Source organism: Psammomys obesus, unplaced genomic scaffold (assembly GCF_907164565.1).
Source record: "Psammomys obesus unplaced genomic scaffold, mPsaObe1.curated_primary_1811, whole genome shotgun sequence".
In the NCBI taxonomy this organism is placed as follows: domain Eukaryota; kingdom Metazoa; phylum Chordata; class Mammalia; order Rodentia; family Muridae; genus Psammomys; species Psammomys obesus.
Genome location: NW_026596466.1, coordinates 5,926,631 through 5,943,500, shown reverse-complemented (window position 1 = coordinate 5,943,500; position 16,870 = coordinate 5,926,631). Strand labels below are relative to the sequence as shown.

The 16,870-nt window shown below is 38.9% G+C and overlaps 1 protein-coding gene across 1 annotated transcript in view; it reads right to left on the bottom strand.

The window, feature by feature from the left end:
• Positions 1 to 16,870, bottom strand: part of LOC129670112 (cytochrome P450 3A6-like) — a 31,619-nt gene that overhangs the window by 1,342 nt on the left and 13,407 nt on the right. The window contains 10 exon segments of the mRNA XM_055598547.1: positions 4,481 to 4,643; positions 8,022 to 8,248; positions 10,175 to 10,335; positions 12,163 to 12,174; positions 12,177 to 12,228; positions 14,781 to 14,812; positions 15,378 to 15,404; positions 15,407 to 15,525; positions 16,252 to 16,339; positions 16,562 to 16,694. Coding sequence (XP_055454522.1) covers positions 4,481 to 4,643; positions 8,022 to 8,248; positions 10,175 to 10,335; positions 12,163 to 12,174; positions 12,177 to 12,228; positions 14,781 to 14,812; positions 15,378 to 15,404; positions 15,407 to 15,525; positions 16,252 to 16,339; positions 16,562 to 16,694 — 1,014 coding nt within the window.

The following is a 16,870-nucleotide window of genomic DNA, read 5'->3' as shown; positions in this document are numbered from 1 at the left end:
CATTAGTAAAACTGGAAAAGGAAGCATGTTTTTTGTACATGGTAAACACTATTGTTAGACCCTGACTTCTAAACAATATATTTACTTTTCAGTCTGAGATGTGGTGGTTCATGATGGAGAGAGGACTTTGGGAGTTATTATGGTATTAATCTTCTGTATGTTCTCAGAACTTACAAGGTAGTACCAGTAAGTAAACTTTCAGCCATGTTGACTAATTTTCTCACCATTATCTTCTAAGTTTGAGGGAATGAAAGCCTTCCTACAGAGTAATAATCCTACGTCAGCAGAATACTGTGCAAACAGCTTCTGATGCAGCTTGAAGAAGATGGGCTGTGGTAACTAGTGGTTGACAGAAGTTACCAGTCCCTGACTGCTCATGTCTAACGCTTACCTATTCTCAGAACAAAGTCACTCATTTGCATTTATATAGAGAGCAGCAAGATGGCTGCCCTAAAGTCTCAAAAGGGAAGATTATGACCTTATATTACTCTTTTTCCGTTAAGAAAACCAACTGACATTTGATGCATATTAAATACAAAACTTATGAAATTAAACACATTGGACATTGTTTCATTTAAATTAATGACAATGTGTTCTGTACATTTTTAACAGGATGCATTTCAAAGATGTTTCTAAATGTGCCACCTTACATAAAAAGTGCACACAGAAAAGGACAGGAGAATTTGCAAGATTAGAAAAGGTCTCTGGACACTGAACTGCCATGGGCTACATCTGTGCAGGGGTTCTAGGTTATCTCCATGAATGGTCCTTGGTTGGAGTATCAGTCTCAGAAAAGACCCCTGTGCCAGGAGCCAAGGCTATTTCCTGAAGACAAAGTCAAATAGTGAGCCAAAGCTAGTTAATGGAGACAAAGCTATTTACTAAAGCCAAACCAAATAGTGAGCAAAGGTCATTTAGTGGAGACCTAAAGCTATTTAGTGAAAGAGTGACCTAGGACCCTAAATCATGGGTGATAGATTTGTGAGGACATCCATCTGTTAGTTTTAGAGCATCTGTGAGATATCTTAAGAAAACATCCTTACGGTATCTTGCAGGTGCAATATTTAACCCATGGAAGCACTCTACCTATCTCCTGCAGCAGTAAATTAACCTTCCCCTTTTCCTGCCTTCTCCCTATATAAGTTGGGTAAAAATTTCTAATAAACAAGGCTTTGATCAGACAAACAGACTTAGCCTTCATTTCTCGTGTTTCTCGTCCTTTCCCCCATTCCTTCCACCCTCCTTTCTTTAGGAACCTGTTGAAGTCCCACAGGTCGGGGCATTTCTGGTGCCCAACGTGACCTACAGGTATGGAGGTCATACCTGGATGGAACGTCGTTCTTTAGTGGCCACTAAAATACATAGGATTCAGCATTTCCATCAGGAAACTAAAAAACTGAATAAGAGATCTCCACAGAGCCGCCCGTCTGTGAGCTTGATCGGAGAGGTAAGTCAGAACGATGTATTATGGGACAAGATTTGAATAAGCATGACTTATTCTTACAGGGTCTCAAGGAGCCCCTCAAGACGCGAGGAGTAAGGGTTAAGAAAAAGGATTTAGTCAGCTTCTTTGTTTTTGTTACGAATATTTGCCCCTGGTTTCCACAAGAAGGCACTACTGATGTAAGACGCTGGCAGAGTTGGAAATTGTCTTACAGATTTTTATGAATCTTGCGGTCCACAAAAGGTGCCTGTCCAGGCATTTTCCTACTGGAATTTGATTAATGATATTCTTTAGGTCAGACATTCCCAACCTGACTTGGCTGAGGTACTCATACGGGGATGAGGAGCTGTGTTTTTTTTGTTTTGTTTTTTTGTTGTTGTTGTTTGTTTTTTGTTTTGGGGTTTTTTTGGGGGTTTTTTTGTTGGTTTTTTTTTTGCAGGAAAATTATGCAGCTTGATGGCTACTGGAACACCTGGTGCAACAAGTGGATGAGGAATTTTCTCCTGACAATGATAATGATGTCGAAGAAGACCCCTCCAATCAAGATGACTGCTTATGTGCTGCCCTTAAGGAAGAGTGCTGCTTTTACACAGATTATACTGGGATTGTAAGGGACAGCATGGGTAAGGTTAGGGAAAGCCTAGAAGAGAGAAAGAGACAGAGAGAACAAGAGGAGAGTTGGTTTCATAATTGGTTTTCAACCTCTCCCTGACTCACCACCTTCCTTCCTTCAATCTTGGGACCCTTGGTGTGTTTCCTTCTCCTCATATCTTTTGGCCCATGGGCCATTAAAAGACTTACTGACTTTGTAAAACATCAAATTGACCCCTTGGCATCTAAACCCATACAAGTTATCACAGACTTGATTTGGCTGACAGAGGCTTAGCTGAACCTGAGGAAGACTGCTGACAGTCCATCATATGGGTCTTGACTGCTTGCGTTTGGCTGTCATGAGAACAGCATAAAACTCAGATAAATGCTTGCCTGTGGTAGCATGGGTACCTGTAATGGGGTGCAAGATGACATTGCAAGGGAAGGGCCCAATTGCCTGCTTCTGAGTCCCCTGAGAAGCAAACCTGATTGCATAGAGGTTGGTGTCTGATTACCCCTAACCACAACCTGCTGGGGATGCCCTCAGGTTTTGATAGGGTCTTCCTCTCCTCCCCAAAAAGGCACCCAAAAAGGCTGCAAAAAGCCTTGGGAGGATCAGGTCACTACTTCCCCCTCTGGTGAATGCCCACCATCTGCAAAAGAACTCATGTTCAAAGCCTACCTGCTAGCCTCTTAAATTGTTTAAGAAGGGAGGAGATGCCGGGAGCCAAGGCTATTTCCTGAAGACAAAGTCAAATAGTGAGCCAAAGCTAGTTAATGGAGACAAAGCTATTTACTAAAGCCAAACCAAATAGTGAGCAAAGGTCATTTAGTGGAGACCTAAAGCTATTTAATGAAAGAGCGACCTAGGACCCTAAATCATGGGTGATAGATTTGTGAGGACATCCATCTGTTAGTTTTAGAGCATCTGTGAGATATCTTAAGAAAACATCCTTACGGTATCTTGCAGGTGAAATATTTAACCCATGGAAACACTCTTCCTATCTCCTGCAGCAGTAAATTAACCTTCCCCTTTTCCTGCCTTCTCCCTATATAAGTTGGGTAAAAATTTCTAATAAACAAGGCTTTGATCAGACAAACAGACTTAGCCTTTATTTTTCGTGTTTCTCGTCCTTTCCCCCCATTCCTTCCACCCTCCTTTCTTTGGGAACCCATTGAAGTCCTGTGGGTCAGGGCACCCCTGTGCCTAGATTTTTTAGTCCTGTTAATCGTGTCCTCTCCAGGCTTTACTGTTTTCCACTTCTTTCATAAGATTCCCTGCACTCTGCCCAAAGTGATTCTATAGTAATGGGAACAGGGACTGTCTCTGACATGAATTGATTGGCCTGCTCTTTGATCACCTCCCCGTTAGGAGGGAGCAGCCTTACCAGGATATAGAGGAAGACAATGCAGCCATTCCTGATGAGACCTGGTAGACTAGGGTCAGAAGAAAGGGGAAGAAGACCTCCCAGATCAGTGGACTGGGGGAGGGGCATGGGTGGAGAAGGGGGAGAGAGGGCAGGATTGGGAGGGGAGGAAGGAGGGAGCTACAGGGGGGATACAAAGTGAATAAATTATAACTAATAAAAGTAAAATTTAAAAAAAAAACAAAGAAAAGGTCTCTGACTTCAGGGAGTCGGTGTTGTCCAGATACGTCAGGCAGGTGCACTTAGGTATGTGCACACTCAGGCCAAAATAGTGTGTGTGTGTGTGTGTGTGTGTGTGTGTGTGTGTGTGTGTGTAGAAACTCTGTCTACACCATTTTCTGAGTAATTTTGGCATGTGGTAGCTCCTGGAAAGGCTTTTTATTAACAGTGTGACATTTCTTAAGTACACAAGACTCCAGGCAAAGCTCCACACTTAAGAACACTAAAATAACACAAATTGATTTCTTTAACAGTAAGATATAGAAACAGAAAAAGAATACAAAATTGAGTGGGTAGGGAGGTGGGAGTTGGTGAGGGGTTGAATATTATCAAAAGGAAAGAGGATCCAAAGAGTCCTGATGAGACCTGATAGGCTAGGGTCAGGTAGTAGGGAAGGAGGACCTCCCCTATCAGTGAACTAGGGGATGGATATAAAAGGGGTGGGGAGGGAGGGTGGGACTGGAAAGAGCTGAGAGAGGGGGCTACAGCCAGGATATAAAGTGAATAAATTGTAATAAATGATAATAACAAATTTGTTCCATGTATAGTATATACTATGTGAATATGTTATTTAAAAAAAAAAACTTTGCTCGGCTTCTAAGATATCATACATACTGTATAAGGCAATCTACACTGACTCTCCATAAACATAGTATTTATTCTCAGACTCAGACTAACTGCTCCATAACTGAATGGCCCTAGAGTTCACACGTGTTTTTATACATTAAGCTCTCAGTTTATAAAAATGCTGATGAATACTTCAAAAATATATGCCAAAAGACAATATTTTCTGACTCACTTCCATTTCTTCACACAGTTTCAGGGAGAAGTTCTGCAGGATTTTGACAGCAGCAAGCTTCATGTTAATGAGAGCGAACCTCATGCCAATGCAGTTTCTAGGACCATTTCCAAAAGGCAAGAATACATAGGGATTGATTTTATCTTTATTCTTCTTGCTGAACCTAGTGTCAAATTGAGCAAGGACATAAATAATAAAACATGACATATACAAAATTGAAATGTTTGCAGTTTTCACTTAAACCCCCAGCCCGAATCATACAGTGGACTTCAATGTGTTGGTTTTCAAATCACATTGTAGTTAATTCATTCTCAGATTTTGGAACTTAAAATAATTTCTACACCTTCACATGTACTGTTAATAAGGTGATGTGTGGTAAATGCTCATTGAAGGCAAATGATTCTTTAAATCTTAAAATATTAAAGATGCTGTGGATTCTCAGTGGGAAAACATCACAGAATTTATCATGAAGGACAAAGAGGGAATTGGTTTTGACATTTAAGTTGGGTGTTTGGGGAAACAAGAAATATGGGTGTTACTAATGAAACGTCTCTACTCCATTTCCATTGTTCGTCTTCCTGTCTATTCTTCTCTTTCTATTCTGGTCCTTTTCATCTTCTTTCCCTTCTTCATCATCCTCTTCTTCTCCAACCTCCTTTTTTCCCCATTGAGCTCCTTTCATAAAATCTTCTACTTTCCCTATCTCTTCCAAAGAGTAATGAAGTAAAATTGCTTCTCCACTGTTGTCGCTGACTTTCTTTTCAATCTCCTTCATTAGGGCAACACATGCTAAAAGTACAGAACTATGTCTAAGTAAAACTTTATTTCTCATTGTGTGGTTGTTTAAAAATGCTCATTATGGAAATGCAATAGAGAAATCATAACTATCTGTCCTGGGATAGTTATTATGGATCAGAAAATACTCTGAAATATTTATGCAGTGGTGTATTCTGTAGAACAGATTTGGAGTCAGGGGAAGGTAGTGATAGTACATAGGTTGAAAGTTTTACTTGGTGATACCCAATTGCAAAGATGACACACAAGAAAAATATTATAACTCTTCTGTAAACATCTAATATAGAGTGTCTTTGATTATATCCTCAACTTTTTTAAGAGAGAGACAGTGTTTCTCTGTGTAGCCCTGGCTGTCCTGGAACTCACTCTATAGACTAGGCTGGCCTCGAACTCACAGGCTTCTTTCTGCTTCTGCCTCCCAAGTGCTGGGTTTAAAGGCGTGTGTCCAATGGAATACTACTCAGCAATCAAAAAGGAGGAAATCATGAAATTTGCAGGCAAGTGGTGGGATCTAGAAAAGATCATTCTGAGTGTAGTATCCCAGAAGGAGAAAGACAAACTTGGTATATACTCGCTTATATAGACCTACAAGATATGATAAACATAATGAAATCTACACACCTAAAGAAGATAATCAAGAAAGTGGACACAGGCGAAGGTGATTAATCCTCATTTAGAAAGACAAATGGGATGTGCATTGAACTTATGACAGGAGTCTACCACAAAAGGCATCTGAAAGACTCTACCTAGCAGTGTTTCAAAGCAGACACTAAGACTCATAACCAAACCCTTGGCAGAGTGCAGGGAATCATATGAAAGAAGGGAAGTTAGTATGATATGGAAAGGATAGGAGCTCTACAAGGACCAAACATATCTGGACACAGGGTCTTTTCTGAGACTGACACTCAACCAAGGACCATCTATGGATATAACCTAGAACTTCTGCTCGGATGTGGCCCGTGGTAGCTCAGTAACCAAGTAGTTTTCCAAAGTAAGGGGAACATGGACTATTTCTAACAGGATCTCAAGGGCAGGCTGTTTGACACCACCCCCCCCCGGGGAGGAGCAGTCTGTTAGGCCACAGAGGAGGACTTTGCAGCCAGCCCTGAAGATACCTGATAAAACAGGGTCAGATGAAAGAGGAGGAGGTCCTCCCCTATCAGTGGACTTGGAAAGGGGCAGGGAGAAGACCAGGGAGGGAGTGTGGGGTTGGGGAGGGAATGAGGGAGCGGGATACAGCTGGGACACAGAGTTAACAAAATGTAACTAAAAAGAAAAAAAATAATAAATATATTTCAGAAAAAAATATAAAAAAAAAATAAAGGCGTGTGTCATCACCACCTGGCTATTCGCTATCCTCAGCCTTTTTAAAAATTTGTATTTCTCGCTTCCTAGTCTAATGACTGATGCCCACTGAGCGCAAACTTTCTGACTGTTGCCTGAGTTGTAGTCACTAAGCTACAGGATTAGACGTGGTGAGTGTAGAGGATAGAGAAGTCTCTCAGCTGGAAAATAGGAATTAGTAGATTCTGTCCAACTCCTCTGAGTGGCACTGTGTGTGAACTGTCAACACCAGAGACATAAGAATTAAAAGGGGGGGGGGGCTTTGGCCCTTTTTTGAACCTCATCAAAAGAAGCACCTTGATGTCTAAATTCTTACCCTCTCAATTCAGCTTCCTCTATCTTTAAAATATTGTGTTTGTATAAGTATGGAATGAACAGCTTATATTTAGCAATAATAGTGTATAGACATATATGCATGCAGTAGCAGTTGCTGGAAAGAGAGGCCATAAATGTGAAGAAAAAGGGGGAGTGGTAATTGGGAGGATTTAGAAGGTGTAAAGGGAAAGAAGAAATGTAACTAGATTATAGTTTTAAAAATATAAAATAAAGAAAATATCATTCTGTACTATTTTATTATTAGCAGTACAAAAATGACAAACTATCAATAACTCTTCCCATGTTGCATACGGTGCCCATAGACTGGTTACAGCTCCCCATTCACGTAATACTCTGCTTCAGATTCAGGAAGGACAGAAACCTCAACTTTCTCCAGAGTACATGACCTGGCTTTGGCAGAGTCTCCCACGGGATAAGTGTGAGGGTGCTGATCTCACGAAGCAGACAGAACCAGGGCTTGTGTTGTCGCCCATCCTTACAGAGGCTGCATGAACTACCAAAGAGGAGGCCTTCTAGGCCTTCCATGTGCACCACACTGTCTCATCAAATTGATTATGGAAACGATTCTTAAATTTGGTGATGTGTTCAGAAATTACTTGTGACAGTATGGATATCCTCAAAAGAATATAAACCTAACAACTTAAATAAAATATTGATTGCCTAATCATGGTAATGTGGTCTATCTCTTTCTCTGACACAGAGAGAGAGAAGCATGTCATAAAGTGATGTTTTATATATTATTAAATACAGTCAGAATTTCTAGTACCAGAAGAAGCGTGATTTTTTAAATTTAAATACCTATACACACAAATATGTCCACTAATGTTACTACATTAGTTGGATTTGCATTAAGATTTTAAGACAATAAAATTTTAAATTGTAGTAATGCCATATTTTATAGGTTAAAATATCTGTAGTATGTGTAATAATTATCACTTTGTAATATAAATTTTCTAGGCAAACATACAATATCAATTTGTACCTTTGTGATTTTCAGTAAGAGGCATCTCAACATATTTAAGGAAGCCTGGTTCTGAGTGGGTTCCCCTTTCCATGGTCCTTGTACCTATCAGGGTGGAACTCCTCAGGCTTTGTCCAGTATTTTGGATCTCGGTGAAGAACAAAGACAGGTACAGACACCAGTGTCCCTTTGGGAATGAACACACCACTGATTTCAGCATTTTTCTTACCGAGTCTTTGAATCCTGTTAAGAATTGGATATAATCTCATAGTTTCCTTGATCACCATGTCCAGGTACTCCATCTCTACCAGGGCCTCATAAGTGGCAGGTGCCTGGGAAGAGAAAAACGGAGTTTGATGGTTAACATTTGAAATTAACTTTCAGGTCAAGCTCTACAGCACTAAGTTGTTAGAAACTTCACATTCAACTCAAATTAATGAGTGGATTAATCGTTATAAGTTATCCTCACAGAACCATGTACTTTGATGCACTAAACACCATTGAAATGTTTTGTGAAGTGGGTGTGGGAAGCTATTCAGACAAGCCCATCCTTAGAACCCAAATCTTCTGTTTTCTTTTATACCTCTTTCTTTTTCACATAATAAAAAATGGTATATTATGACAATCACACTCAAGAGAAATCAGGCATCAAGGTCATAACTTAATAGACAGATGACAAGACCAGAAAAAGAAATATAATGTGAAGTAATGCAGCTTATCTATTTTTAATGTCAGATCAAGCCTTTCAATTGAAAATTCATTTAAGGTAAATCTTTTGACTAAATTATATTATATTACTCTAGATACACAGTCTAAAAATTGATGCCACGTTAAACACAAATAGTATATAAAATTGACAGTTAATAACAAATATGAACTATTCTCTTTAAAACTCATGGTGGTAAAATAACTTAATAACAGATACTACTTGAGCAAAAACTTCAGTTCTAGTGAGAGAGCCACGCAGGTCGCTCCTTGTAAAGAACCTTGATGCTTTAAATGCTGTCATACTTAGCTTTATACATTTCATACAGCCTGTGGTTACCTGAGAATAAAACCTCAACTGAGGAATTAGAGTTTATTAGATAGGATTGCTTTGTGAACATTTAGGGGTAGATAATCCAGACTGTTATTTGATTAGCAGTGTCCAGCCCAAGGTAGAGAGATACATTGCCTGGACAAGTTAACCTGGTTTGTGTGAAAACAGCTTGATAAGCATGAGTGAATGAGGAAGCCAGCTACCAACCAGCATCCTTCATTGTCCCTGCTATACTTCTTTGACTATGAGTGAGTACATTGGTCGGCAGCAATGCTGTATTTAATGGCCAGCAGCCCCGCCTACAAGTTTCTGCCTTAAGTTCCTGCTTTGACTTTCACCAATGATAAAATGTCACATGTATGCTGAAATAAATCCTTTCCTTCCCAGAGTTGTTTTTAGTCATGGTGTCTGTCACAGTAACAGTTACTGACAAACCAAACACTCCAGCTCTGGTACCTCACTGCACAGAGCCAAGATTGGGCACAGCATCTGTAATGTGTGGCTGTGACTTCATAGACACTGAAGACACCACAGTGCAAATGTGAACAGTTTAGGTTGGAGGCTACACTGATTTGCCTTGTTCAAGACTGATTGTGATTAGAGAGGAATTATGTGAAGAATAGCTGAATCAGCTTGTCCAGACAGGACAATTACAAACTCTATCAGTCATCAATCATACCAAAGCATTTCCTGCATTAATGTAATAATATAGTATGGAATCACTTGCTTATGGTGGTAGAGGGAAACTTCAGTGATTAAGAGTACTGTTCACCCTTGCAGAGGACACAGGGTCACTTCCTGCTCTACACTGGAGCACATATCCTGGAACTCTTGCTCCAGGGGGTCTGATGCCCTCTTCTGGCTTCCTCAAATTCTAGGTATGCACATCATGAGCACATATCCATGCAATGAAAACACTCATTTAATTTTGAAGAAAACACCTGACTGGCACTTTTTATCCTTAAAAATCTAAAGCGATTTTATGTGTGTTTTAGGACTGTGACATTGTGGTTACAGAGAGTGGATATTACAGGATCAGTACAGAATTACAAGCTTACATTTTCCCTATACACAGTCTTTCGCTGTCTTAGATTTTCAGTGTCTATTGCAGAACGAATCAGTTCTTACTGTGTTTCCTATAATTCCAAATGAAAGTACGGAGGCAGTGTTTCTTGTTGAGGGGGCTCCTTCCCTGTGTCTCCAGGCACCATTTGCTCACCTTATGGGGACGGACTGCATCAATCTTGTGCTGGAGTTTCTTCTGGACATCAGGGTGTGTGGCCAGTGCGAACACAATGAAGGAAAGGGTAGTACTTGTTGTCTCATAGCCAGAGAAAATAAATGTCATTGATTGGGCTGTGATCTCCAGATCAGAGAGAGCTAAAATGAAATTAGCGATTTTATATCATTGATCAAGGCTGGTGCCTCCGTAGAGCCTTCACTCACAACATTCCAGCATCTTTGGTACAGGAAGGTGCTCTGCACTTTCCCTACAATTATGTACAGCCTTCAAGACATGACACGATAATGTTAGCACAGTGCTTAAGGGAGCAAACAACCAGTAACTGCTTTGACTTAGACCCACTCACGAACCAAGGACCATGCATGGAGATAAGCTAGAACCCCTGAACAGATGTAGCCCATGGCAACTCAGTGTCCAGTGGGTTCCCTGAGAAGGGGAACAGGGGCTGTCTATGACAAGAACTCAGAGGCCTATTCTCTGAGGGGGGAACAGCCTTACCAAGCCATAGAGGAAGACAATGCAGCCAGTCCTGATGAGACCTGATAAGTTAGGGTCAGATGGAAGGGGAGGAGGACCTCCCCTATCAGTGGACTTGGAGAGGAGCATGGGAGAAAAGGGAGGGAAGGTTCACATGTCATTGCCCAACGTATAATGGACTCCGCAGTTGGGCTGTGTGTATGTGTGTGTGTGTGTGTGTGTGTGTGTGTGTGTGTGTGTGTGTTTATTTTCTTATAGTTTGATGGGGATTTTTTTATTTTAATTGTGTTTCCTTGGTTTGGGGGAATATTGTTGTTTAATTAGGTTTTTGTTTGCCTTTTAAAAAGAATATAAAGTTAGTTGGGTGGGTAGGGATCTGGAAGGCCTTGGAGGCAGAAAAAATATGATAAAAGTATACTTAAATTAAAAATTTGTTTGAAATAACAAAAATTGGGCACTGTCTTCAAATGTGGGATAAATAATGAAATTAAATAATTACAAATTTCAAAGTATACATTGTAGTACTAATGTATAGAGAAAGCATTACTCTGAAATATATTGTAAACACAGTGGGTTTTTTTTCTATGGTGTGCTACGATATCGTGAAAGGAAAATAAATTTCCACAATCACTTAAGCTAGTGAACACACTTCCAGTGCATGAACCACAGTGAAAGGTGTTATTTCAGCACTGTACTTTCCTACTGGATGCTGTAGAAACAGATTTTCAGGTAGAGGTTTTGATTCAAATGGCTTTGCATGAGGTTGAGAATTGGCATTTGACTGATATAGGTGACACACACATCACTGAAGGCTTTTGGGGTGTGAAAGCCATGCTCATAACAAAACTTCAGATTCATAAAACTTTAATTAAAGTGTAATTATTTCATTTTCCCCTCCTCTTCTTCCTCTTACCCCTCCAATGACACACATCCACTCACTTCCAAATTTATGGTCTCTTCTTTAACCATTTTTATTACATATACAAATAATCAATAATCATATAAATTTAATCTGCTGAGTTGTATTAGTTTTTCCTACATGTATTTGCTTCTAGTAATGCTCATTTAGTATTGGACAAACAATCAAGGACTCATCCCTGGGAAATACTATTTTCATCTCAGCAGTTGTTAAATCCCTGTAGCTCTTCAGCTAGGGATGGGTTCTCTCAAGATTTTTTCCCCCATCTATTATGGAAATTCAGCTGTTGTTGGGACAATTCAGGTCGTGGTTAGGCAGCCATGTTGTTGAGATTTTTTGATTGTAGCATTCTTGTCATATATGGAAGGCACAATATCCTTCATATTTTTTGTAAACATGTACTCCATGATTTTAGAAAGTTCCTCAGGCTGTTGCACATAGCAGCACATGTTTGTGCCTTTCTGAAATTTAGCAGGAAGCTTTCTCTGTTTTAACGACCACTTTACATTTCAAGAAATAGCTCCTTCTTCTCTGCATATCTTTTAGACCCTATTGTATACCTAGTTACCTTTATGGGACCCACTTCTTTGGAATTCTGGGAGTTTATCATCAACTGAAGAAAATCCACACGATGCTGAAAGCAGACAGAAATATCAAAGGCAAAGGTGTGTTGTGAGGTTAAAGGGAATACTGAGTGAATAACTTTTGAGGATATGACTTATTTAAGCCTAGAATACACCTGCTGTTGCCTAAATCACTAGGGACACAAAACACTCATCAGATTTTGGAGAATGAGATGTCTATCATGGTCTAGAATCATGCTGTCAATGTCAAACACCTTTTCCTCATGGTTTTCCCTCATTCTGAGCATCTGAGCACAGACCTCTGATTGGATGGTGGTATTATGTGATTACATACAAAACTCCAAAAAACCAGAATAATAACAAATATGGTGTTGGAGGTTGGTCTGATGGGTGTTACTGGCCCTCAAAATGGTTACACTTATTCTTGTTTTGTAAACCTGCCTAAGATATACCTGATTGATTGATGAAATGGTCTATGCTTGGTCAGGGCAAAATGGGGTAGGTATTTTGAGGACAGGAGTATCACAGAAAACAGACAGGTGAGAAGAGAGGAAGAAGGAAGATGCCATGATGTTTTAGCATAGAGAAGTAACCATGTGGACTGGGAGGAAGGACTCCAAGGATAGTGTGGATGCAGAAAACACCAAGATGATAAATATAAACAAGTATATTAGGATTACAGATAGAAGGATGAGAATTATTAAGGTGGATGGCATTGGATGGGGACTGGGTGGTAGGATTATTGAGACAGCATAGGTGAAATATCTGCCTGACCCAAGGTAAATAAGACAATTATAAAGTCTAACAGGTGTTTCTGTCTTATTATTTGTGATAGCAGGTTAGACAATGCCGCCGTAATAATCTTAAGGCTAATAATAAACATTATATAGACCAACACTCAATTATTATTTACTACAATTATATGAAATGACATTAAAGGTTAGATACTGACTCCCTGGCATCTTAGAGTTTCTTTCTGCCACTTTCTGGTCACATTAAGATAAAAATGTGTTATTGAAGTGGAAATCTCAATGTTCAAAAGTAAAAAATAAAAACTGTCCAAGTTGAAGACAAGAAACAACTCAAATGAACGCAATGCCAATATAAATTCCTGCTTTTGTCACTTTCTATATGCTATGTGATTTTTTTTTGTTTGTTCTATAAACCTTTCTCCATAACCTCTCTTCTTTCTTAGAACATAGACTGGCCTTATTTACAGTATTTCTCATCTCTCAGCTTTCTGAGAGATGAGACTGTTTTATATGATAAAACTATACAACTGTACCCTTCTCAGTTTAGTCTACTTTTAACCAAAACTTTCACATCTTCTCCCATCTTTTTTTTATCTCTACAATTTCTTTTCTATGTAATGCTCCTCCTCTCTTTCCTACCAAGAAACATTCTGTTAATCACTAGTACCTCTATGGTTTGCATCTTATTTCACTCCCCCAGCAACTTTTTAACTTATACCAAACCAAAGTAACTAACATGTCAGCACAGAGAGGATTGAGTTTACCTTACTCTCTAAACTATAAGTGACTGTTTCATAATAAAGGACTAATATATTGTCATAAAAGTCTTACTGATGGACAGTGACTCATGCTGGAGACACTGACCAACTATCTGAGAATTAGTGGGGGGAAAGGTTGCAACATGTCACCCAAGCATAACAAAAACCCCATCACCCCAACTCCACTAACGCCTACACTTTTTTTTAACACTGGAAACACTGCCACTTGAAGGAGAATAAAATGACCTGGATTAAAGGAACAACAAAGCTTAGTCACTGATGTAAACACAGATGGGCAAATGCTAGTGCTAAGACACAAGTAACATGAAAAACCAAATAAATTCTCCTTCAACAATTATTAAGAGAAACATAATTATATACATAATAATTATTAAGAGAATAACTCAAGCAATTAAGATGATTAGAAATATGTTCAAAGAAATCATATAGTACAAGACTATCTTGTGAATTAATCCCAAGAAAACAGCAAATGCTGAAAAAAGTAAAGAAATTGATTCAGGGTATTAAAATGGAGTTTGATTAAAAAGAAATACAAATTGAAAAAATTGTAATAAATAATAAATAACAATAAAAGAAGAAAAAGATAGATATACAGAAAAGAAACAAAAGTAAAATGATAACAAATGAAAAATTCATTAATTCATATATAAAATTCAGTGGAAAGTCTCACAGATAGAACAGATCAGAGAGCAGACAGAATATGAGGGCATGAACACAAGACAGAAGAAAAGAATCATTCAGTTATGGTTAGTGATCAATTTGACATAGAGAGTGGACAGAACTTGAAAAGGTTTTTGGGAGATCAGGAATAAAAAACAAAAGCAAACTTCCTAAATCCTGGGAAGGAGTGTTCATGCCAATACAAAAATGCAGAGATAACATCACAAAGAAAAGATCAGAAGAAAAAAAATCTTGACATGTCATATTAAAGCTAAAAAAAAAAGACAATACAAGGAATAAATAAGGTGTACTGAAAGACACACGAAGGAAGGAACAAGTCACATATCAAGACAGTCCATCAGCCTAACAGCTGAGTTTTCGGTGCGAACCATGAAAGCCCAGAGGGCTTACAAAAATGTATTTCATATTCTGAAAATCAAGAGCTGTGGAACAAAATCAATATAACCAACAAAATGTGGATTGTGATTAAAGAAGACACAAAAACTATCCATGATAGATCACTCTAAATGATTTTATTCTTGTACAGAACATACTGGAATATTTCAGACTGATGAAAATGATAAACACATCAAAGAGTCTAGAGGAAAAGATAAATTATGCTAAGATAGCTGTTAAGGAACAGAGAGCTAAGAAAATAGACAGTAGAAAACCAATAAATGACAAGAATTAGCTGACATCCATTTCAAGGGATGATTCAATATATGTAAATGCATAAATGTAAATCTCAACATAAATGGGCTCAAGGACAGAAATTATAGAATCGATTATTTCATCCCTAACAACTCCACATCAAACCTGCACCAAAATCTGTTAAAACCACGTGTGTTTTGCAAATACACAGAAGGATACTGGGTCAGAACACTCAATAGAGACGAGAAGATGTGGAAGACAATAAAGTATGAAGGATATAGCATGAGAAAAATTTTACCTGGTATGTTAATTAAAAGTAAATTAAAATTTTATTATATCTAAAAGTAGCCTACATACCTATAGAGAAAAATAATGGACTGAAAAGTCCATTGTTAAAATCTTCTTGGTATTTTTCACAAAGGGATCCTGAGGATTATTGAGGGAATCCACCTTCACTCCGAATGAGGTGCCTATGATCACATCCATGCTGTAGGCCCCAAAGATGCTGACCAGAGAGACGGGGCAGTTAGTGTGCGCCCAGCAAAACTCTGCCTTGTGCTCCTAATACATATACACTTCCCAGACTCTCAGAAACTATGTTGCTCTGAGGGAAATCATCTCTGGGCAGTGTAAGAACTTAGAATGTTTCTGGTTATATTGTGTAAATAGACTCACCAGGTTTTTGGTATGTTAGAGCCATGTGGCCATTTGTGTTCAGGGTCCTCACAGCTTAAAGCTGTGGGGTCATCATAAGATAATGCTTTTGACTCTCCATTTCATTTCCAAAACCTTCTTGCTTTTGAGTTTGATGGAGAGGGAAGAGAAATTTTTGGGGTTTTTTCCTAACATTTTAGATTTTTCAGTGTTGCAAGATGTAACCCTGGCCTAACCAACTGCCTCAGTGTATACCGACTACCGCTGCCAATCTCCACAAATGCAGCTATTCCAAGATTATGTATTTTTCTAAGCTAGATAATTTGACTTCTAGAATATACAAGACCACACAAATAACCTAATTTTGTCTGATGTCCACAGAGGGGAATATTTTTTTTCTACCAAGATAATCTGGGAGTTACTGCTTTTCAAATAGCTCACAACAGGGTAACATCAAACCCTTCCTTTACTCTGGCTCTGGAATAACTTAACCCTGGGAACATTAGCTACCTGGCAGGCAGGGGCCATCTCCAGATGGGTCACAGAGTCCCCAGAAAATGAATGCACCACTCCTCACTCTTTCACGGTAATGGGCTTGCCTTTCTCTACTTCCTGACTTAAATTTTTCACCAGTACGTCGCCATACTGTTGAATGATGGGAACATCTAAACACAAAACACGGCATGGTTCACTATTAATGTGAAGGTCTGTGTTCCCCAGACAGCAAGACACTGACAATTATGGGAAGACAGTCACATTTTAGGTGGCGTGTATAAGACCTAAAGTGAAAAAAGACCATTCTTAGTAATGTAAAACTCAAAGGAACATCTCTTTGAAAAGAATATTACTTTCTCCTGTCCTCAGATAGAATCTATTACATTTACAACAGTCATTCATTTTCTTTACCTCCTTCAGTTTTCCACTAGTGAAAATTGGAGTTAGCAATGTTCGAAGTCTTTTCCATTCTTCATCCTCAGCTCTGTTGATACCCTTTTTCATGATTCCACTTGGACCAAAAGGCTACAATACCAAGAAAAATATATTTTGCCCCACATGGGATTGGTTATCTTTATAGTGTAATTCCAGGATCATGGGACCTGCAGAGGCCACAAGGAGATAACTTGATGCAATAGCAAGAGAGATTTATTATGAGAGGGATTGAACTCGGGACCCAAGTCTCACTGACGCAGCAGTGG